The sequence below is a fragment of the Saccostrea cucullata genome, unplaced genomic scaffold (assembly GCF_032062105.1).
Source record: "Saccostrea cucullata isolate Sc308-1 unplaced genomic scaffold, CSIRO_AGI_Scuc_v1 ctg204, whole genome shotgun sequence".
In the NCBI taxonomy this organism is placed as follows: Eukaryota; Metazoa; Mollusca; class Bivalvia; order Ostreida; family Ostreidae; genus Saccostrea; species Saccostrea cuccullata.
In genome coordinates this window covers 1,052,994-1,077,394 of record NW_026940736.1, presented here as the reverse complement: position 1 = coordinate 1,077,394, position 24,401 = coordinate 1,052,994, and the positions used below count along the sequence as shown (strand labels likewise).

The window sequence follows — 24,401 nt, the reverse complement described above, 5'->3', positions numbered from 1 at the left end:
AACATGCAAGTAACAAAATACCCGAAACAGATCTATAAAAAATGGTAGTAAGGAAATATATTTATAATATCATCGATCTTCATAACTGCTTTCTATATAAAAAAATATTTGCGTTACCAGTGAGTTTTGTGTTTTAAACTATAATACTCGTATAAGGCGTTTTTGAGCTAAAAAAAATAATACGATATTGGGTGTAGATATACATGAAATACTATGTGTGTAACATACGTTCAAATGAAAAATTTGAAAAACTGCATATAGAGAGGATATACATATACATTGTAGTATTTTAACAAAGAATTTGTATTCAATGCAAAGAAAAACACCAGGAGGACAATTAAGAAGGACAGACAGTCTCAAATATTTTTTAAATAAATGTACAAAGTTTTTTTTTAAAGATTTATTATTTGAATTAACCATGTGTTCATAAAACATTACAACATTTGGTCAACTGCAATAACTACCGGTACATGTACTATGCAAAAAAAAAATCCTAATCATACAAGTGCCTGGTAAGGTACTTTTATTTTTTATCTATTTATTTATTATTATTATCTTTATTTATTTTTTTTTTTGATAAACAAAATCTTGGCAAATTATATTCTGATATTGAGGAACATACAATGTATCGTCTATGCTTTAGCCCATATTATTCTCCAAGTTTTCCGGGCTTTGAAAAAATATTTGACAGATCATCATGCTCCACATATTGATCAATAAATCGCTATGAAAAGAAATTGACATCATGATTATAATTTCACTTCAATAAAAATACTTCTCAAAGCAGCAGGCTTGGTATAGGAATCTACATGAGGTCGTGTAATTTGGGTTGTAAACGCACATGTTAAATGACCAGATGTATTTTATTACCGAGTGTAAAACATTATTATTACAGATGATGAATTATCTTACACTAAAATGTTAAAATATAATGATAACAAAAATATGTATAATACATTTATAATACATTTAAAGTTTTTTTCCTTATTGGGGAGTGGTCGCTACGGAAGTAAATAAATGTTGAATAGGGGCTCGTTAAATAGTTTAACAAATTATAGTTAAATAGTGTTAAGACGCAGCGAAAGAAAAAAAAAACAAATAGAAAGATCTTCTTAATTTTTGTTATAGTCTGTACTTATTAAAAATAAGCTATTATTTGATTAAAACAATTAAATGATGTACCGGTACGTTTCAGTTCGAATTAAAATTCAAAATTCTTAATTGAAAAAAGGACTTTATAAAAAACGAATTCATAAAGTTTTAAGGACCGCAACTTCCTTGTACGAAGGACCGTAATTTCCTTTGAAAAGTATTTATTAGAGAGCGAAACTCTCTCTCTCTCTCTCTCTTTTCTCGTAAATAGCGATTTTAGACTGTTTAGTTCAAAAATGCGTTAAGAGAACAAAATTATACACATGTATTTTTAATATTGTGAAATGTTTTCCAACATACCTTACATTGCTGGTTTTCTTTAGGTGATGCAGAACAAGTAACATATTGGCACCTGCATGGAATCTTTCACTATATACCCTCTTCATTTTCTGACAACTCACACTATATATGCTTGTGATTTTTATCCAGTTTTATTTCATAACAGTTTTATTTTTAACGCATCATCCCATTAAAATAACATCCCGTTTAAGGGCATCATCCCGTTAAAAAAGAAATTAATCATTTTTTTTTTTAAATCAGTAAATGAAAAGTCACCAAAAAATGCATTAACAAGAAATTTATCAATCAAAATATAAAAAAATATTTACAGAATTATTGAAATTTCTAAAAGGTATCTGTAATTCAGAGAGGTCAAATACATGTATTTCTGTTAAATAAATCTTTATCAAAAGGCAAATTTATTAATCAACAAAGTAGTCACAAGAAAAATATTAAGAAAAAAACTCAAATTGTAATATATATGTCGATTTGTAAAAGAATGGTGCCGAATTTACCAGAATCTGGTGCCGAATTTACCAGAATCTGGTGCCGAGTTCAACAGGTGCCGAGTTAACTAGATGCCGAATTCACTTTTCCTATGAGTGCCGAATTCACCAGGTGCCGAATTTACTTGTACCCGTGCCCAGTCCTAAAAATAGCGCCACGCGACGTTTCATAACAACGGGAAGTAACTCTAAAACTACATGTAAGACTAAAACCAAGACGGGGATTGAGACGTAGGCCCTATGCACATTTAATCTAAAAGATAATAAAGTTAAAGCTTAAAAACAAAGCATGGGATATTAATTAAATACAGAGGAATATGAAATTTTTACAGTGTATTTTTTTCTTTTGGCACAGAAAATTGAATCGCCAGCATGACGATTATCAAGCTCGTAATTGTCATCTTTTATTAACCCGTTCATCTAATCATGTAGTGAACATGTTGAATTAAAAGTTCACCAAAATTATTTACATGTATACAGGATAATAAACTCTCAAAATATTGATCATCCCATCAGTTGATTGACTCTCCATTGATTGTCACGCTTCACAGCTGATTAACGACGTGTTTGTTTAGCACAGTCTGCTTTCCTTCGAGGCATGCCAGGTGCAAGGCAGTCGTAGTATAAACACAATTAACTACTCAAATCATTAAAAAAAAGTAGGTGTCGGGACTGAAATGCAATAAAATTTAATCATGGCGGATGCCGATTTTAACCATGGCGCAGCTTGTTTAACCATGGCGCACATAAATTTAACCATGGCGGGCCGCCATGGTAAAACCCCTTGTGGAGAACCCTGCAGAAACCCTATGGTCAAGGCCAAGAGGTCAAATTTGGTGGTACTCGAAGAGAGGTCTTATCACAAGGAATACACGTGTCCTATAAAATATGAAAGCCTTAGCCCCACTCACTCAAATTAAAGTTTTTGCAGACAGTCAGACAGATGGACAGACAGACAGGGCAAAAACTATATACCCTTGAATTTTGATTACAGGGAGCATAAAAAAATTTAAAGTTATATACTGGTAAAACAATTTTACAATGGAATCTGGAATGCTCTTTAATTGTTTTTCTTGTGATATTACCGGTATATGTACTCTACATGATAAAGATTAGCCTGCAAAACTTGATGTAAAATTCATCATGAGTTGATTCAAATAAATTGATTAAAGTTTAATGTAAAATTTCTTTTTTTCCTCCTCATCCAGGTTTCTGTTCCTCTGTATGGCCCCAAAGGAGAGGCAGCAATGCAGATATGGTCGCAGAGAACTTCCATGAAGGATGAGTAAGTTGTTCATCAAATCAGCTGATTTGTTATATACTAACTACATGTACATTCCTCATGCTACCTGGTAAAGTCAGACACAAAAAGTACACTTGCACCAATATCACTGAGGATGATACTTAAAAAGAAATTTATACCACAGTCTGTATCATATTTGCTTTCTTTAAAAATACTGTAACGTAAATGGGTGTAATTCCGCGGAATCTCAATTTCTGTTTAATCCGCAGGTAGAAAATTACGCGGATTTTGTAGATTCTCACTATATGCCTTACATTTATTTTAAGTACGCTTGGACAAATTTCCAAGGAAAATTTGTGACCGCATACATAGCATAAATTAATATTACGCGGAAAAAAGTACTTCTACAGTATCTATACTTTCAAAACCAGAAATTGCCAATGAAAAAGAAATAAGTCTCAAATATTTGAGATTATATGCCTGGAAAAACAGTGTATTAAATATCCCTTATGTGACTGTAAGTGTAGGTTATTTATTCGGCTTGGCCTTTCCTTTGACCTTTACCATTTTTCTTGAATAGATATTTTGCTCATTTTTTTATACATATTGAAGTAAGTTATGCAATTGCATCAACATTGTTTGACCTTGACCTTTCCATTGACCATGACTTGATTTTTCTTATATTTGTGTTTAGCTCAGTTTTAAAGAAACCATTCATGTTATTTTGATCAAACTTCATACATGTATGCTAATAATCCATAATTCTGTGCAAAAAAATTGTTCAACTTGAAAAAAAGCTTCTCAAATCTTTCCATTTCCTTTTACACACAACACTTTTCTTTATTCATTGGCAATTTCCTATTTAGGTCACCTGATTTACTCAGGAAACCACTGAACCAATTTCAACCAAATTTGGTATACAGCAGTTATGGGTGAAGGGGAACAAAAATTGTGAATTTTATGGTCCCCGCCCCCCTGGGGCCTGAGGGGTGGGGCCAAAACCACCAAAATTATTGCAATCTTTAAAAATCTTCTTCTTTACTCCTGGACATGAAGCAGACAAACTGTTGGCATGAATGTAATAAGCATGGAGTCCTCTACCAAAATTGTGAAATTCATGGCCCGAGGGTCAGTGGTTTTTGTGCTAGGGTGGGGCTATGTAGATTATATAGTGAAAATGCATTATTTCTTTGAAAAACTTATTCTCTGCTCTTGGGTATTAAGTAAACTAACTAAGTACATAGTTATGTTGAGCAAAAGTGCCTCTTCCAAAATTATGAATTTTATGGCCCCAGGGTCAGGGGTTCTGTTGATCATATAGTGAAAATGTATTTATTCTTTGAAAATCTTCTTCTCTGCTTCTGGGTATTAAATGAACTAACTAAACACATAGTTATGTTGAGCAAGACTGCCTCTTCCAAAATTGTGAATTTTATGGCCCTAGGGTCAGGGGGGTTCTGGTGTTAGGGCAGGGCTCTATTGATCTTATAGTGAAAATGCATTTATTCTTTGAAAATCTTCTTCTCTGCTTCTGGGTATTAAATGAACTAACTAAACACATAGTTATCATGAGCAAGAGTGCCACTTCAAAATTGTGAATTTTATGGCCCCAGGGTCAGGGGTTCTGGTGTTAGGGCTGGGCTCTATTGATCAGATAGTGAAAATGCATTAATTCTTTGAAAATCTTTTACTCTACTTCTGGGTATTTAATAAACTAATTAAGTTCATAGTTATGTTAAGAAAGAGTGCCTCTCTCAAAATTGTGAATTTTATGGCCCCAGGATCAAGGGGTTCTGGTATTAGGGTGGGGCTCTATTGATTATATAGTGAAAATGCATTAATTTTTTGAAAATCTTTTCCTTTGCTCCTGGGTTTTATGCCAATGATCCAAGTATATACACGCATATATTTATGATGAAGAAAGGTGCATCTAGCAAAATGGTTATTTTTTATGCCCCCTGGGTCGGGGGGGGGGGGGGCATAGTCTGAAAATAAATTAATGCTTTGAAATCTGCTCTTTAGTATTAATCAACCATTTTATGATAAAATTTGCAAAATTTTGAAGTATGTGGCCCCAGGGTCAGTGGTTCCTTTGGGGTGAGGTGCACAACTGGTGGTAAAGTGGTAAAGTGGAAGTGCATTTTCTCTTTGTTTCTCTGATCTACATCTGGGTATTAGGTAAATAGAGTAAGCATGCTAAGTTTATAATTATGATAAGCAATGGTGCCTCTTTCAAAATTGTGAATTGTGAATTTCATGGCCTCTGCTTTAAAACACGAACCAATTTTAATTGTTTGAAAGTTGTTGCACGATACTCAGGTGACCTATAAGGCCTGTGGGCCTCTTGTCTGATTCATATTTTCCTATTTTAACCACATCACACTTTCATTAAAGCTTAATTAAATGTTGTTTCTTTTGCAGCTGGATTATTGACAAATTAGATTTAAAAGTGCCTAAGATAGGTGAATGGACATTTTATACCAAAGATGGGCAAACTGGAAAGGAAGAGTAAATATTACTAATGAAAGTGACTCATGATTAAGGTGGTCTGTGATATTTTAGAAGATGAAGAAAGTGACTCATAATTAAGGCAGTCTGTGATATTTGTGAAGATGAAATAGGCAGCTCAGTAATAAAAATGACAGGATGCCAGTTTTACCGACCAGAGATTGGGTATACATACATGTCAATGACCTGTGAACCTACCCATCATGTGAAAAGTCAGTTTTTATAGCTGGATATTGCAGGTGATGCAATGATCAAGAAGTGTTTTACACTGTAACGTACCTGATGGTATTATGTGTACTTGATTGAAAGTTGAAGTTGCTGAATATTTTAGATATAGAAAGATAATAAAATTTATAGAAAATGTTGATTTTGAATAAATTGAGGAGAGAGAAAAATCAGTTTAGAAGTTCAGTGTTGTTTTTAATCATGCATCCTCTACAGGTGTATTCCTATATGGGCCATGACTTACATTGTACCTGCCTGTGTGGTATGTGGACCAGTACCATATTCAATTAAGAGATTATTGATTAACTGATTGAAAAACTGGGAAGAAATTAGTGCGAAATACCCTTTATTTTTAAAGAATTACTACAATATATTTGAAATCGCAGTAACATGCCAATCTCAACTTCTCAGCCTTTTTCAATAAGCTTGTAAAAAACCTTAACTGTTTTTACATCAATGGATGTTAAAATTTTTATGTAAATGGTGTCACTTCCTGTGTAATAAAGTACACAGGTATCTATTTAGACAGAGTTAAGCGTCCCTTCCGAGGTATATTTTAGGTGATATTCTTACACTCAATAAAGTTCAACCCCAAACTATACACAGATACAAGATCCTCCTACATATATCACATTTCAGTGATCATATAAAGGGGAATTTTCATGGATGCTTACGTATGTTACCCATTTGATGTTGTTTTTCTTCGAGTAATAAAGGCCTTAGAAGTTGGGATTGCATAAAATACCTGGCAAAATTAATGTAAAGTGAAAGTAAAACCAGACCATTGAAGAATTTAGAAATAGCTAGATCTCTTCGTTATGAATTTTAGATTCACCAATGATGAGGAATTGGTATGTCTTTAGATGTAATGTGAACCAAGGAGCAATACTGTAAAATCACATTTTTCTGGGGTCAATTTTTCGAGGTTTGAGGAAAAAATATTGATTTGTGGGGATTTGATTTTGTGGTCAGAATATGTCAATTAGCAATTAATGCATATGAAATTTTACATTTCATGGTGGTCATAAATTTGTGGGCTTCTCCATACCTCAAAACAATGAAAATTAAACCCCCACAAAAATAAGTGATTTCACAGTATTCTATCTTGGCTATGTAACTGAATTTGTCCATGTTTTGCACTCTGTGCCAATTATATAAGAAAGGAGTTGCACAAAGTTGTTAGCCAGGGAAGGAACATTACTGTTTGAAGCTGCTTGAAAACAAAAATAAGGCATAGTTTTGTATTTACATTCAAATGATGTAGATCAAAACATATTTTGTACTGTCAAACATATACATTGAGTGTTTACTAAACTTAGCTTTATCTTCATGCATAAATGAAAAACAACAACAACAAATATCATTTTGATATTTTAATGTTCGTGATAAAAAAATTCATCCAAGACATTATGACTGTAAAGGAAAGAATTTTTAACAAGAATATTAGTGTTCAATAGTAAATTCACACAATCTGGGATTCCATCATTATTCTATCTCAACACTGCAGTTTATGCTTGTTTTCGGGTAGCAGTATCACCATCGATACAAACAAAGGACTTCATATTTTCAATGAGTGTGTGCCAGTTCTTGAACTATGGTCCAATCAGTTCTTCCAAGTCTTTGGACTAAAAAAAGAAGTTTGATAATTTTAAAACATAGGTAATCAGAGATTACAGAGCTCACCTCAACGAATGTTGTCTTTAAGTAAGGCAAAGTCACACAATTAACCAACAAAAATGCAAAATTTATGCAATTTTTATCTGATATTTTGGAATAGACCTATATAAAAACTTCAAACTAGTTCATCATGAAAACATAATTAAAATACAGCATCTGAAGCAAGTCTGGGAGTTTTCATCCCTTGATGCATCATTTGTGCAACTTTGGTTTATATAAGCCTTAAAGTTTCTTGGTAATAGACCTGCACTCATAACTTTTACCAGGTCCATTATATGGAAAATGTATGTTGAATTCAGCATCTGAAGCAAGTCCAATAGTGTGCATCCTAAGATGTATCATCCATGCAAGTTTGCTCAACATAGGGCTCAAAGTTACTTGGAACTGAAACCTGTATAAAAAACTAACCTTTTTACTAATCCAGAAAATGTAGGTCAGATTCAGCATCTGAAGCCAGCCTGGTAGAATGCATCCTTAGATGTATCATCCATGCAAGTTTGGTCATTAAATACCTCATAGTTACTTAAAATTAGAATCATGCACCAAAAACTTTAACCTGTTCACTCATGCGGAAAATGTAGGTCAGATTCAGCATCCGAAACCAGCCCGGTAGAATGCACCCTTAGATGTATTATCCATGCAAGTTTGGTCATTATAGGGCTCATGGTAACTTGGAAATCATTTTTAATGAATACTGCACCAAAAACTTTTAACCTGTTCACTCAACCGGAAAATGTAGGTCAGATTCAGCATCTTAAGCAAGTCTGATGGTATGCTTCCTAAGATGTACCATCCATGCAAATTTGGTCATTATAGGGCTCATAGTAACTTGGAAATGAAAACTGCACCAAAAACTTTAACTGTTCACTCAACCAGAAAATGTAGGTCAGATTCAGCATCCGAAGCAAGTCTGGTAGTATGCATCCTAAGATGTACCATCCATGCAAGTTTGGTCATTATCGGGCTAACAGTATCATTGAAATGAAACAAGTACCAAAAAAATTAACCTGTTTGCTTATGTGGAAAATGTAGGTCAGATTCAGCATCCGAAGCAAGTCTGGTAGTATGCATCCTTAGATGTATCATCCATGCAAGTTTGGTCATTATAGTGCTCATAGTTACTTGGGGAATTAGACCTACACCAAAAACATTAACCTGTTCACTCATGTGGAAAATGTAGGTCAGATTCAGCATCTGAAGCAAGCCTGGTAGTTTGCATCCTTAGATGTATCATCCATGCAAGTTTAGTCAACATAGGACTTATAGTTACTCGGAAATGAGACCTACACCAAAAACTGCACCAAAAATGTTAACCTGCTCCAAAAACATTAACCTGGTCATTCCTTTGCTGAAATTGCAGCAACTGAAACTTTGACTGGTACAATGAAATACACTAGAAACCTAGAAACATCTTCCATGCATGTCTAATCAATATAGGACATAGAAGAACCTAAAAAGAAAACTGCTCCAAAAAACTTAACCTTAACATGGGACGCCAACGCCGAAGGTTTAACATAAGCTCCCCCAACTTCGTTGAGGTAGCTAAAAAGTCAACCTATGAGTTAAAAGCAATGCAAACATTATTCTACTAAGATATTAAAGGAAAGAGTTGAACTTTGTTATCTTGAATATTGATAAATCTCAAATACTATGGATAATTTTGAAGTCCCATTCCCTTATTCTTTATGTATTTTAACCTCAATATCCCAAAGTCTCAGATATCTCAAAGTTTTTTCATGTTTTCATTGAGTTTGAGATAACAATGTTTGCCTGTACAATGTATAACACATTACCTTCTAGTATGGAACCCTCTGCCACTACCATATTGGCAATTCATGTATGATTTCCATGGAATTATAACTACTTGACTGCCTCTTTGTAGTTGTCAATGATGGAGGAAATTTCTTCCATTGCTTCATTAAAATCCTCCTTCAATACAGAGTGAAGCATTTTACTTTTGTGACAGATATATTGGTAAAATTGTCAATCACAAATTCGAAATTTGAATTTCAGATTTAAATGTTTCTTTTTATTTTTAGAAGTCAAAATTTTGATTCACTGATGTAATATATAATTATTATTTAATATCTAAATCATGCATATAAAGATCCTCATAAAATTGAAAAGACAGACAACAAATTTTTATAAGAAAGCAAGTGCCAAAAAATTGTCTTATTAATATTAATAATGGTTTTAATTTTTGCTGATATGACATGACTTGCCTCTGTTGCGCCATATCTCCAGTACCAGTGTAAGTAAGCCCCTGCCTTGTACATTGTCTGAGATCTGGAGAGGAGGAATTCTAGGTAGTCTGTAACAGAGCTGCTATTGGATGCCACAGTCAGAGAAGCTGATTTAGAGCCAGTCAGGTTGTTCCTCGCTACAAATAGAAGTTAAAATTCTTATGAAATGATATACAATGTCATTCTAATGAAACGATATACAATATACATGTGATGTAAATAAGTACCATTATACATGTATAATAAACCACAACTATGAAGGTCACTGTATGAATTAAGGCTTGGTTCTTTACAAATGACAATGCTGCGTCAGATATGCATATGTACACTTGAATGAATTCAATTTTATTACTGGATACTGTCAATTTTCATCAGCTTATCACTACTCTTCAATTCAACTCTTATGTAATGTATAGATTAAAATTAGTCTCGTTTACCCCAGACTCTCGCTCTCGAGACTTTGCCTGAGCTAGAGTCTGGTCTGATTCCTATTTAATTTTTGTAAATTTAAATTGAGGCTTACTGAGAAATCGGTATGGATTTTCATTGGCTGATACATTCTCTTCGATGCTAAGTTCTGTATTCTTTAAAAAGTCAGAGGATGCGCCTTTACTTTTATCTGCTTTTATAATAAAATACCTCTGTCTGCTTTACAAGGAACAAAAAACGCACATATCTTTGTTGAAAAAGTAAATTCTCACATGTATTTATCATGGGAGTCGCCATCTTGTTAGCCGGTTTAGCGACCTCTCTACTGGTTACAAAAATTAAATAGGAATCAGACCAGACTCTCGCTCGGGCAAAGTCTCGAGAGCGAGAGTCTGGGGAAAACGAGACTAGATTAAAATTGTGTGTCCATATGTCCAGTGGAAATGGATTCCAAGGGACACAACTGTAGGCATTTTTCACTTTCTTCTCCAGGGTTTTCATGGCCGAGTGAAAGCTATCAGTGCTGTCTCCTCTGGCAACAATAAGGTTAGCAAGGCTTTTATACTAAGTTTGTTAAGAAATTGAAAAACTAATGGGAGATCAACATAATTTCTTCAAAGGTTTTACTGTTTTGCTACCAGTGTTTGTAATACGCGTAAAGGATACAGGTTTACCCTCTCTGTCATATCTATGTAGACCTAACAGAAGTTGACCCATCATTGCCTCCCAACTCAGTTTACTGAAATCACAACAATAGAAGAACTCAGAATTTTTCACATAATCAACAAATTCTAGTAAATAGGGGATTTTTAAGAATACAAGAGTGTACCTCATGCTTCCAATTTTAGTTCAATCAACAGTGGTCAAACTTACCTGCGAGCTATATGGTTGATTTGTATGACTTTATTTCCAGGATTTGGGCAAAGAGATCTGACCATTTCCCATGGTTCCATTCCAATGCTTGCCCCACTAGAGTATTAGTGAACACATATACATATAAAATCAAACAGGGAAGTAAATCACAAATTTTTAGTTAAATAAATTACATTGTGCCTTCAAGAAGATAAGTTTTAACAGCTCATAAAATTAAAACTGACTCACACACAAGTATAGAAATTAACCTACCACATACTGGTATATTATAAATTCCTTATCTTATTACCGGTACATCAATCTTCATAAACAACCCCGACTCTTCCTCTCATACAAAACTTCCTCATTTAAATATCTATCAAGACATCCTACCTCTTGGTTGTCAGTGTGTCTGTTGGTAGAAACACCCCACAGAGGGCAGCAGCAATGTTCTCGTTCATCTGGTTAAAGGACACTGTCTCCATCTTCTTCTGCAGTCGCTCCAGGATGTTGTCATTGTGTGTCAGGATATTACAGTCTGTGTACCTAAAATCAGAGATGCAAGAGTTATGGGCCTTAGAAACACAATTCTACACATTTTTAATGCTCAGCATCATAAACACAAAAAAATATGAATAATATTCACATTAGAGAATGCTATCTTGTTGTGTGAAGACACAGCTTCAACTTTGATATCTAACAATACTGGCTTGATCATGTTGATAGACAAAAGACCTCAATATATTTAATGGCAATAAATATCAAGTTTATATAATAATTGACCTGTTTAAGTAAGCTGTGGTTAGGAGGGAGTTGTAATGCTGTAGAGGGCTCTCTCCACTCTGACAGGGGGCAAAGGAACAGGACAGAAGGTGACTCATGGGGTACTCATCTCGTATTGTCTCACACAGCCTCGATCCCAGACCTGGCAAAAAAATAACAGATTGGCTTCCTTAAAACGTAGAGTATTGCGTTTCCTAACTATCATTTTAAGCTGAATACAAACTTAAAATTTGATCAATAAAGATATGTGTTATTCTAGTTAGTCTGATCAAATAAAATACATGTATAATTATAATTTTGCATGGAGTGTTTACTTTAAAGGAATAACTGTCTAAATTATTTTTGTTTCATGATGTGATCAATCGAGTGGCTTGCGTGATAATTTTCCAAAACTAGCTAAAGGCGTGAAATCATCACACCAGCCAATCAATTGATCATCGTCATGAAATCAAAACATCTGACTGTTATTCCTTATATTTACATGCTCTCAATTCCGCCAATTCACATGCTACAAGCCCCGCTTCTGTCTCTATTTGTCTTGCCCTGCACATAATTTTTTAAACACGCCAATCGATGAACCAGTGATTTATGTAGGAATAGAGTCTTTTTACACTTTGTAATTTTATCTCGGACAAGGACATTGGAAATGTAAATATATTCTGATGTTCTCAACATAAGAGGTTACTTAGCATTTAAAGTTTGGTACCTGAGATATATGGCCTACCTGAACCAGTCCCTCCAGACAAACTGTGCATCAAAACACATCCACTGAAGGAATCACACCTATTACAAGGAACAAAAATCAGAATGGAATGATGAAAAAAATATATCACATACATGATTATAAATAATTTAAATGAAAGTGAAAAAAAAATCGTTAGAGAATTAGAGATATAAACACAGTATTTGGCAAAACTTCACAAAGTGTTCATTTGTGTAATAATTCAACAAAAGTTAAAACATATGGTTTAAATTCTTTCTGTGAGATCTAGTTCCCACAATTATTAACACACTTTTTGTAAAGAAAATGATCTAATCTGTGCACCTTTCTGTCTCCTTCCTAAGTATTTCCATTGTATCCTCCACTATATGATCCTCCCCTTTCTTCAGCAATCCATGGTAACCTATCAAGGGAGATACATGTAATATACTGGGAAATCACAAATTTTCGTGGGGGTTTAATTTTCCTTCTTTTCGAGGTGGTATGAAGAGACCCATGAATTTATGTCCACCACGAAATGTAAAATGTTACCTACATAACTACTAAAACGTTCTCTATCATCGAAATCAAATCCCCAGGAACCAAGAGTTTTTCCCCAAACCACAAAAATTTGTCCCCATGAAAATATGTGATTTTACAGTAATATTTTACCAAGTACATGTAATTAGTTTAGGATCCTTTCTTTGTTGTGTTATAAGGGATATATGATGGTCGCAATCATTCAATGCAGAGAAAAATAACATAACCAGCAATCATGAGATCTACATTTTTACTGCAATTTGCGACAGTTACATTCGCTATACTGTAGATCACTTAATTTTTGCGACACCTTATTTTCGCGAGATAGACATTGACTCTTTATTAGCAAGACAAAATTTTCACGAATTATGGTCATTGCTCTATATAATCTTAAGGAATTCTATTATATGCGAGAATGAAATTTTCGTGAGTATACCGTCTTGCGTAATTACGCAAAAATAAAGTTCTCGCAAATAAAAAGTGATTTGCAGTAGAAAACATGTTCTTGTTTATAAATGAAAGCAGTGATTTAGAATTGGAGTTATTACAAAGAAAATCTTGTTTGAGAAAAGTTTTATAATGATTGTTTTAAAAGTGTGACATTTCTCCAACATCTGTCCAATTTTTTGCTTTTTGATTGATGTCTTTCATTTTAGAAAAGTAAATACATGTACCTAAAGCCCAGTTCGTTCCTCTTCCTCTCTTTCCACACACCAAGTTCTTTTTCCTGTGTGTGACACAAAAACCCTTCACCAGTATAATATTATACATGCATATGCATGTTTATAACAATTATACTCTCTTCCTTATATGATGACTTTCTAAATTTAGTGTTTCCTGCATGATGACACATGGTTATACAGTAGTCTATATTGGTCTAGAGTCTATCTATATCAATGTAAGACCTCTAATACATGCAAACATGTAAGATTATTTCATATGAGGCATTTATGGTTAAGCTGATCAAATTACTGAAAATGGGAAAAGTGAAGATGTTCTGAATTTTTATTGTGCCCTCAAACAAAGGAGATATGTTATCAAATAAAAAAAAAATGAATGAATTTGCATTTTTTTTAAAACTACAAGTTTTCTTGTCATCACTGTGTACTTCCTCATCTACAAGATTATTGAATGGTAAAGAAAGAGATACAAAAAAATCCAACACAGGCCTTCAGCAAAGCAGCATGTGAGTATTATATTATTTAAACACTGATTATCTATGTATTTTTCCATGTTCCCCAATCATGACAAGGAGAACATGGCATCTGTGATCTGTCAGCAGGGGATGCTCACTCCTCCATAGCACCTGATCCCACCTCTGATGTTTTGAAGGTCCATGCTTGCACTACTACTGTTTTTTATTATTTGAATGGAGCTTGAATACTCTCTGCTATATATCATAAAGCACTATTTCATTATAGGAATTTTTCTTCTTCAATTACTATTTTTTTATGAAAACTTAAAATATGCAGAACAAGAAAGGAAGTAAGTGTTTTAATATTACATGATGTATGTATTTTCTGAATGTGAAATATGACATAGCAACTTAAACTCAAAGAAGTTAGTAAAATAAAATTTTTGTTTGTTTTTTGCTTTTCTCAAGATATATTTTGCATTGTTCACATCACTGCCCCCCCCACCACCAAAAAAAATACATGTAATTCAATGGCCTTTACATGCCTCCAACTTCAAATTACCACATTATATGATTATATCTGTGACTCCTCTGACACCGTTGAATACTAACAACTTTCACAGATTCTTTATTACATATTGCCATTGTGCACCTTTCATCATGTTCATTTTACTTTTTCATGTGACACTTATAAATCTGTGTGACATTAAGACAGAAATGGTATAGTCTTCCACTCTTTGGGCATTCTGAACTGGGGAAAAAATATATAGCACTTGATCGTGGATGTTATTTTAACCATGACACCATAAATTGACACTTTGTTGAAAAATAAGCAAATAAACCAGACACTGGTCTACTGGGGCCCACTCGATTGGGACCCTTCTTATTCCAGAATAACCATTCTGACTGCTCGATTGGTTTGGTAGGGTAGACTTAGAAGGCCTTCTCAACCTTCCACGTCAGAGATGGAAGGATAGCATTCTAATACAGCGTCAGGCGGGTGGGTGAAAACTTTGGAGGCTTTAATTATTGTAAATAAACCAAATTTAAAACAAAATTCAATTACAAAAAAGTACTTTTATAATTTATGAAGGGTAATTCTGTTAAGAAGCATTTTTTCTGTTATGTAATTGCAGTAAAATCAACCATCAAACACAGATTCATAATTTTTCATGTAATATGGGGTGAAGATTTGAGCCATAAATATGTCCCTGATGTGACTATAATTAATTTAATATTTTTTATACATGTAGTAAATATTCTTCTGCCTCAGGCACTTGATGTTTTAACCTTTCTTTACATAAATAAAAAGTTCCCCAAATTATTATATTTAATAATTTTTTTTTACTCCGAATTATCCCTTCAAGTTTCCCTTTCCAACTATAACATTCAATGCTTTAAATTCAAGGATTCAAATTCTTAAAAAACAACTACTGCAGTAATTCAAAACATTGCAGATGATATTCCATCATATTCAATATCCTTCTGAACACTCGATTTAGACATACATATTCCAACCCTTCTGACATTCCACTCTGCTTCTAGAAGGGTCCCAATCGAGTGGGCCCCAGGAAAAAATAGTAACTACATGTATATACTGAGAAGTAACAAGTAGTTGGAGATTAGAAAACATTGATTGATTACAAAAAGCAAACAATATAAACACCCATACCTCACAGAACTGGTCTTAGCTATCTTTGCAATGACTTTTGGTTCACTATCAATGTGCACAGATCTCTGCAATTCATCAGCATGGAGAAATGTACGACTGTATTAAAAAAAATTTAGATGTATAAGAAAAATTGGCTCACATCTCTTTAAATTGTACATGAATAACATATAGTTATACATGTATTGTCATTATTTATTTTGTTGATACCTGTACGAATACACAACTGTCATACATGTATGTATATAGAATAGAATAGAATAGACCCTTTCCTTCTAGTTTCTGTATAAGCAGTTCTCCTTATGCCCATATCATAATATTGGGCATCCCCAATCTTTACATCAACATATTACCTGATTAAATTGACAATATGATATAATTTACCTGTTTTTAACATTTTCATCCCTTACAGTTCTCTTCCAAAACGGCAAACTGACTTGGTTACCACACTGTCCAACATGCAGGAATACTGTTGACATTTTCCAGATCGGGATCGAGATTCTAAGACTTGTTCCTGAATTTGTAGCAGAGGTATTTCAACCCCACTGCAAGTAAGTTAGTAACGAAGAAGCAATGTCATCAAGGTATATATTGAATACTTGAATACACTTTAATGTACGTAATATGCCTATAGACAGCTTATGATTTGTTTTAATTGATTTGTTTATGAAAAATATACAAGGGAAAGAAAACAAATGATCGGTGACACGAGGATTTTGTTTAGTTTGGAAACTTCTATCTATATTTTCGCGCGAAAAATTCAACTTCCAAAAGTCCAATTAGAATTTCATGTATAACATTATTACATAATTTACTCAATATTTGTAATAAGGTACGAGTACACACAGAAACGATAACGGGGAATAGTTCAACAAGGTGTCATTTTATGGCGTCATGGTTAAAATGACGTCAGTGATCATTAGTGCATTTCTTTCTGCTCAGAATGCCCTAAGATTACAGTTTCTGTCTTAATGTATAATGTGGCTTTGAAGTAACAGGCCTTTAAATGCCATTGCATTATTTGGGGGGGGGGGGGCAAACAGGGTCTCAGAAAGAAAGTCCTCGCACATTATAATTATAGGTGGAACATCCATGAAAATTTAAAAGCTTTGTTTTTAGCTCATCTGAACCTAATTCAGGCTCCTGTGCTTTTCTGATTGTCCTAAGCTGCAGAAACTGTAGTGATTAATGTGGTTTATATTTTAGTGTTTGACTTAACACTAAAGATCCTGTAATGCAAATATTGCATATATACCATGGTTACTAAAAATAGAATTTTTTGTGAAATTCCTTTAAGTTTGCCCCTAAACTTGCCCATACCCTAATGCCCCTATGCTATGCAGTTTTTGAAATCTGTATATTTCATTTATATATTCATTTGTGGATCCTAATTTCTCTCTCATACATATACTTTTATATACAAACTAAACATTGATTCTATGGCACAAGCATTTTAAAAAAAAACTTCATTCAACTAGTTCTAGCTTTTATTAAAATGATAGAACAAGACAACAAGTCTTCACAGGCATTAATTTTGAGCATCAATTAAGGCTCGTCAAATTATTTGATATATAGAGCAATCTAAATACATCTTGATAGATGCCTGTAGCAAAGGTTTTCCATCAGTGGGGGAGGGGGACCTCTGAAAAAAAAAATCTGCGTACTACAGAGCTGTGCTACAGATGTACCATCAGATCTATTTTCCACTGATAGATTAAATCTTCTGTTTAAATCCAGAACAGATGTTAAGTCCCAGCCTTTATGGGTTACATGTATCAAAATAGCCTGATCAATTTTTTTAAAAAGACAAAACTTTAGGCTAATCGGAGATAAAAACAATTTTGCTATGAATGTTTTATCTATGGCATGCCAAATTCACAAAAATGAGATAAAATAAAATTGATAAACTAGGTTTTCTGTGAAATTTTACAAACCGTAAACTATAGTTAACGATTCTATAGTTAACGATTCGTTAAGTATTTTTCTACATATTTAACGGTTGTTAACTAGTTTGATTTAACAATAGATTTTGTTGATAAACATAGTTGTAAACTATAGCACACAAGTTATGAGTTGTTAATCATAGTTTTACAAATCGTGACACAAAGAAACTACAAATCATAAAATGGCAATCGCAAATGATAGTTTTTCGTTGTTAAGTATAGTTTACGGTTGTGAAACATAGATTATCACGTTAACTATAGTTTACAGATGTAAAATATAGATTAACGTTGTTAACTATAGTTTACAGTCCGTAAACTATAGTTTACAACTGATAAACCTAGTTTATCGATTGTGAAACTATGATTTGCTCATTTTTGTGAATTTGGCGTGCCATATATATCAGTTACTGTAGATACCTTATTTTTCGCAAGTATAGTTATTATCGTGAATGGGCTCTTCAATGTCGAATCGCGAGAATAATAATGCACAAATGGACATTTGATCAGCACCATAAAAATAAAGGCGAGTAATTTTATTTCGCATTTGGTGCTTCTCGCAAAATTTTGCTATAATTAATTACACGCGTATATTTAGGAATCTACAGTAAAGTAGGCATAGAACTTTTCTCTAATTGAATTTTGGTTAGAAACACATGCATATGGTCCATGTATTGCAGTCCTTATTTTAAAGGACAGCAACTAATGTTTAGATTAAAATCTTATCTATGACATCATATTCTGATAGTGGCTGTACAAAGATCATGAAACAGAATTAGTCAAATTTCAATCATCTATAAAATGTGTAAGTCTAGTTAAATGAAACTCTATTTGCACATCCCTGCAGATTGATGATACAAAATTGAAAAGCATTTTCATTTTGGACTGCATGCTTAACTTTAAATAATTTCAGCACTACATATATTTTTTGACTTGAGCAAGCTTAAGATGCTTCATGATCCAGCTGGATCTTTTTACAGCAACTATCAGAAGTTTGGAGCATACAACAAAGATGATTTTAATCAAATTGTAGCACAGTACCATCAACTAACTTTCACTACCTTATTTAGACCTATTCTATAACCTGTATATTTTATCCACCATCTAACCCTTTAAAGACATCTACACACACCAGTAAACTTTCGTTATGAATTTTTTGTCATAAGGCAGAAAAATCTAAATTAGTGAGTTTATTGGTCTTTAGAGACAATTAGAGAGATTAGGAGTTAGATAAAATATACAGGTTGGCCATAAAATGTTTCTAGAATTAGGAAATGGAAGGTTAATTTGATTTTGTTCAATGCTGAAAATTCCTCCCACATTGTAACCAGATGGTGATGAGATCATACATGCCCTACCTGCATAAAGCATAGATATTGATTAATAAAATTATTTATGTTAATTGTTTTATCTTGCAGGTAGAATTGACAGCTCACATCTGAACACGAAAATATGCATGGGACACCAAAATGGCAAGTTTTATTCTGGAAGGTGAAATCTTGAATGACATCAAAGAATGTCTTGAACAATGTTCATATATGCGAATGTTACAGATGAATTACCCTTTCAACCAAAACCAGGGTTGATAGATAGTGTGCTGTTGGCATTTGGGATCCCTATTTTCTTGGCCAATATTCTTGGAACTGTTGTTGTTTGGCGGAGTATCAAGTTACCATTCCAGATCCGATTGCTAACTTTGAATATGTCCTACGCCGATGGAGGAATTGGACTTTTCATGCTTTTTCCACGTAGTTGGTTGTATAAAGAATGCAATGTCCGCAAATACCTGTTGGAAATTCTGGGAACTTCTTCATTCCTAACCATTACTGCCTTCAATATTGACAGGTGTTTGATGATCTTCTATGCCATTCATTATACAGTGATTATTACAAAATCCAAAATTTTCACTCTGTGCATCACTATCTGGATTTTCAGTTTGTTCATCGTGTACCTACTGTATTCAAATGAAAAACTAGAGACCCTAGGATTTTCCTGCGAAGAAGCCTTTGAAGAAGATCTTCGAACAACCAACGTGATCGGCCAAACCATTCGTGTGGTCATTATCATTATTAATGTGATTATACTGATTGTGTTGTGTGTGTACCTGAAAAAGAAAATGCAAAAAATGTCCCACACAGGAATGTCGAAGTTCAAAGTGAAACATTGGGACTATCAGGCCATAACTCTGAAGAAAATACTAGTCATAACTATATTTTTTACTGTCCTCTACACACCATACATGATCTGCCAGTTATTTTTGTCTACTCATGTTACAACACGTGGTGTATTTATTATCAAAGCCTTATCTGCCCTGGCTTCCATGCTGAACAGTTTTGTGAATCCCTTTCTATACATTTTCCGTTTCAAGGAGTGCCGTTTCCAGCTGAAATTACTCTTTTGTCGCTGGAATAAATCGGTGATTGAAGTTGTGGAGAGAGAAAGAAAGCAGAGCTTTGCAAGTTACACCATTGATGATAGCCTTAAATTGAGACTTCAGGCTCTTCACAAAAAAGCATTAGAAAATACTGAATCAGTAACTTCAAAGTCAGCATTACAAAGTATAGAATCAGTGACTGCAAAGCCAGGACAAGATAGTACAGCATTATGATCTTAAAAATTGTATTTTTTTTTTTCATTTAAGGATACACCAAAGGCTTTTTTCAAGATTTTCGTCAATTTTGAGATTTTTGGCTAGGAAAACAATGCTAATCACTGCTTTATAATGCATGAAAAATTCTTGCTGATTTTCAAATGGTTTTCTAATTATTTAACAATAATCAAACATAAACACTAACACATGCCAGGCTTCTGATTTGATCTGTGACTGGCTGCTACTAAAAGGAGCAATAAATCACTGTGACCACTTGGGGAATTCTTTTTCACTAGCCACACAGAGGTTATCAGTAATTAAACTACAGGGACTCTAGATTTAGGGAAGGAGATCTAACAGGTCACTAATGACCATGAAACAGGAGGTGGAGCTTTGCTCTTGCCATTTTTTTTCTGATTCAAATTGAACCTATTTTACTTCATTTAAAGCACCTAAATAAAGAAAAGAACCTCCCATTCTTGTGAATATGCATAAAATATGGATAAGTGACAGGTATCCAAAGCTGAATCTCCAAGGTGTCATATATTTCTAGCTTTGGCAGACTTTGTTGTGTAATGGGTTTTTGCCCTCTACTGTAAAGTAAGATCAGACAGTTGGTGGTATTATTTCAAAGGATTCAGCTCCCTTATTTATTGACCAATTTCTCTGAAAACTAGCCAGAATGCGTCTCAAATGTGTGTTTACAAAACCGTATCTCAGATTTTTGATATCTTGCTCAGTTCTCGAATTATTGGGGGAAACGTAGCATTGGGCACATAAATTGGTGACATTGAAAGACAACTGGATGTAACTTTTGAATAAGAAGATTTATCAAAAATCTGATAAACGGGTTTAAAGTTCAATCTTTAATCTACATTGAGGCAAAATTTTGACTTTGAGAGGTGGAATACAAAAAAGTTGATTTATAAAATATAAATGCACTAATATTTACATTAAAATATTTATAATTTTTTAATAAGATAGAAATAAAATTTAAATTAGGATTGTAAATTTAACAAGCTTTCAAATGATATATACTTTTAATATGTTATCTTTGTTAACAAAAGAATTACAAGCAAATTAAATTTTGCCCTTTGGAAACCTTTGGTGTATCCTTAAAAAAAAAAAGTTCAGCTTGCTGCTGTTATTAGAATTAAGCCTTGTCAAATGTATTGTATAACAAATCATAACCTGGCAAGGACAGCTGATTTTTTTTTTAATCAGCAAAAATGAACTTTAATAAATTATATTCATTTCTTCTAGCCATATTTTATTGCTTTGGAAAACATCAGAATTATTCATTGCAAAAAGATTTCCTTGTCAAAATTTTAATACGTACATTTCCTTGATCTGGTTCTTTCATGTTATCATTGCTTGAATGCATTCTAAAGGTTTAAGGATGTACTTTTGGATAAATCTTCAGGTGTAAATCAATGTTCATGTTTTCAATGAAATATTTCCTTTGAAGCTCAAGTTGAATGGTAAGGAAACAGTCTCATGGAACTAAATAAATGTGGATAATACCAGTACAAGTATCTTTGTGATCTTTCATTTTATTACCTCACCTGAGCCAAAATCTCAAATATAAAGCTATTGTGATCAACATTTGTTCATCTGATAAAATTCCACATTTTGCTTCATCTCCAGTACCAATAAGCTAATTTCAATCAAACTTTGAACATAGTTTGGATGGGGGAATTAGTTTTCAACATACACTGGGAAGATAATGAAACAAGGCAAAAACGTAGGTAATCAAAGGTTACACAGCTCGATCACCTCAACAAATATAAGAAATTATAAACTTGTGTGATTTGGATGTTGCATATTCTGAAATATTGATTATTTTTTAAATCAAAGATTTTAGTCCTGCACTTAAGGGGGCCGACTCTAGTTTTCATTGCGCAATGTTTCGCTCATCATAGTAAAATGAAGCGTATTTACTGTTTTAAAGCAACTTCTTTCACTTGATTAATAAAATTAAACAAAATTAAGCAATTACAGGTTAAAAAATGTTATTACAATTTTATGTAACTGAATTTTTAACCGATTTTGCAACTGATAGGTAGGTTGACGTCGTTATAGTGCGTTTTTGACGTTATGATAAACTGAAGCTCTTAAAGAAAGGAGTAATAAAAATATTATTAAATAAAAAGTAATAAACATACGCTCTTGAAAGAGGGTGTTGCAGAAACTCGCGATTATTCCCTATATATCGAGAAGGACATTTAAATACCCTCGTTATGTCTAAATATAGATACAGCTACGTAGAGGATTATGTTTACGGCGGGTATTTCCTGCTAAATAAACAAAACACAAACAAATCTGGGCTACTATAAGTAAGAGACCAGAATTATTCAAAATTGCGATAACTACAGTATGTAAAAATAAATTATTTAAACATTACAGTAACTTTATTTTCCAAGACAAAACTAAATAAAGCATTAGTTTTAAGTCACAGCATATCAAGGAAAACAATTTAATCTTGCATTTCTAATGTATAGTTATTACTCAATTAACTCCTTGACATTCTCTCCCTCCCCCTTCTCTCTCTTTCAAAATATGTATAATTTCATTGCACTGCCATTACATATGGAAAAAAAATATGCAAAAATGATCCATTCCAGGATTCGAACCCTTTCTCTGGTAAAAGTACTAGCTGGAAGCCCACCAGCATATCCACTAGACCATTTCGGACACGATGTTTCTCCATTGTTATTTAATGTACACATTTTGCATTTCGTTTGGAGAATAATTTTTATTCAATTTTTGCGTTTTTCAAAAATGTGCCTCTTTGAAACAAAAATCGGAGATGGCAGTTTTGAAGAAAATTCCTTCCTCTTTGTGTATATATCAAAATTATTCTGTTTCAAGGAGGCAGTTTTTCAGAACAATGGGGATTCCCTACCTAAAAAATGGGAAATCAGATATATTTTGCCGTGTGACTAATTTTCACATCATTTAATGGCAAATTGGAAGTCAATACGCAGCTTCCAAATATTGTTTCTCGTTGAGCTTTATATATTGTTGCATTTGAAAAAAATTAATATGCGTTTCTGCAACATAAAAATTCTTCTTTTGATCTGCTACAAATTTAGGGAAAATAACAAAGGAACTGCAACACCCTCTTTACTACATAGGAATTTGATAATCTCTTCATCATATTTTATTATTTTTTGTATAAATCCTATGCATGCGTCATATATTGTAGCACTCTATAATAACAGGAAATTTCGTTAATTTTTGGCTTTTTGAGATGCCCCCCGCTGGTAACAAGACGGTAGAATTTTGTGTTTCTTACACATAATGTACAAGATAGTATTACTCATCATATATTATAGTTTGAACAAAAACGCTATTGTAATATTTGAATAATTTGCTTTAAAGTGCTAAAAATGGGCACTTTCCTATATAATCCTATAGTAAATGTACCTGTATTCAACCAAAATACCTGGACGGTAATTTCAACCAAACTTGCATGTACACTAAAGTTAATGTCAGTTATATATGGTATAAAAATGAAGAGTTTCGCTATTGTAGTTTTCACGCAATAAAACCATAGTCGGCCCCCTTAAATCATGTTAATCAATTATTCCGATATGTTATATTGGTCAGAGACCATGTAGAACTAGAACTGTCCAAATGGGACAAAATACCCCCCACTGGGTTTTTCAGAGGTCCTAAATCATGAATAATTTAAGAATCTAAGAGAAGAGAGAAATGCTAAAACATTTTTAGTGCAAATGTAATTGTTGCTCATAATATTTTTAATAAATGAAACAAAGGCGTAGCCTAATAAAAAAAATAGACTAAATATACAGACCAGACACAAATTATGAAATTTTTCTTCCAGTGACCTTGAACTTCCCCAAATGACCTTGGGTCAAGGTCATGACACTCCCTTAGGTTATGAGCAATCTTTGTATGAAGTAG

The 24,401-nt window shown here is 33.3% G+C and overlaps 3 protein-coding genes across 4 annotated transcripts in view; 2 read left to right on the top strand and 1 right to left on the bottom strand.

Annotated features, from left to right (window-relative positions):
• LOC134256181 (uncharacterized) overlaps nt 1-6,087 on the top strand; it is a 29,749-nt gene extending 23,662 nt beyond the window's left edge. The window contains exons 3-4 of the mRNA XM_062738831.1: nt 3,146-3,222; nt 5,602-6,087. Of these exons, the coding sequence (XP_062594815.1) occupies nt 3,146-3,222; nt 5,602-5,692 (168 nt within the window). The 3' untranslated portion in view covers nt 5,693-6,087. The remainder of the gene's footprint in view (nt 1-3,145; nt 3,223-5,601) is intronic.
• A 1,214-nt stretch (nt 6,088-7,301) lies between these two features.
• LOC134256182 (tubulin delta chain-like) lies at nt 7,302-16,455 on the bottom strand. Its single transcript, XM_062738832.1, has 13 exons — nt 16,326-16,455; nt 15,945-16,040; nt 13,812-13,864; nt 12,943-13,021; nt 12,622-12,680; nt 11,898-12,039; nt 11,508-11,660; nt 11,136-11,231; nt 10,929-11,001; nt 10,687-10,826; nt 9,813-9,972; nt 9,384-9,519; nt 7,302-7,538 (listed from the first exon to the last, which is right to left on the bottom strand). The coding sequence occupies exons 1-12, from the start codon at nt 16,418-16,420 to the stop codon at nt 9,451-9,453; spliced, it is 1,215 nt and encodes a 404-aa protein (XP_062594816.1). The 5' UTR covers nt 16,421-16,455; the 3' UTR covers nt 7,302-7,538; nt 9,384-9,450.
• Nucleotides 13,910-20,517, top strand: LOC134256178 (melanopsin-like). 2 transcript variants are annotated; one of them, XM_062738829.1, is made up of 2 exons: nt 13,910-14,323; nt 19,300-20,517. In XM_062738829.1, the coding sequence occupies exon 2, from the start codon at nt 19,410-19,412 to the stop codon at nt 20,487-20,489; it is 1,080 nt and encodes a 359-aa protein (XP_062594813.1). In that variant the 5' UTR covers nt 13,910-14,323; nt 19,300-19,409; the 3' UTR covers nt 20,490-20,517. The 2 variants fall into 2 exon arrangements, with proteins under 2 accessions (XP_062594813.1, XP_062594812.1); XM_062738828.1 differs by lacking the exon at nt 13,910-14,323 and adding an exon at nt 16,433-16,525.
• Nucleotides 20,518-24,401: the final 3,884 nt, after the last annotated feature.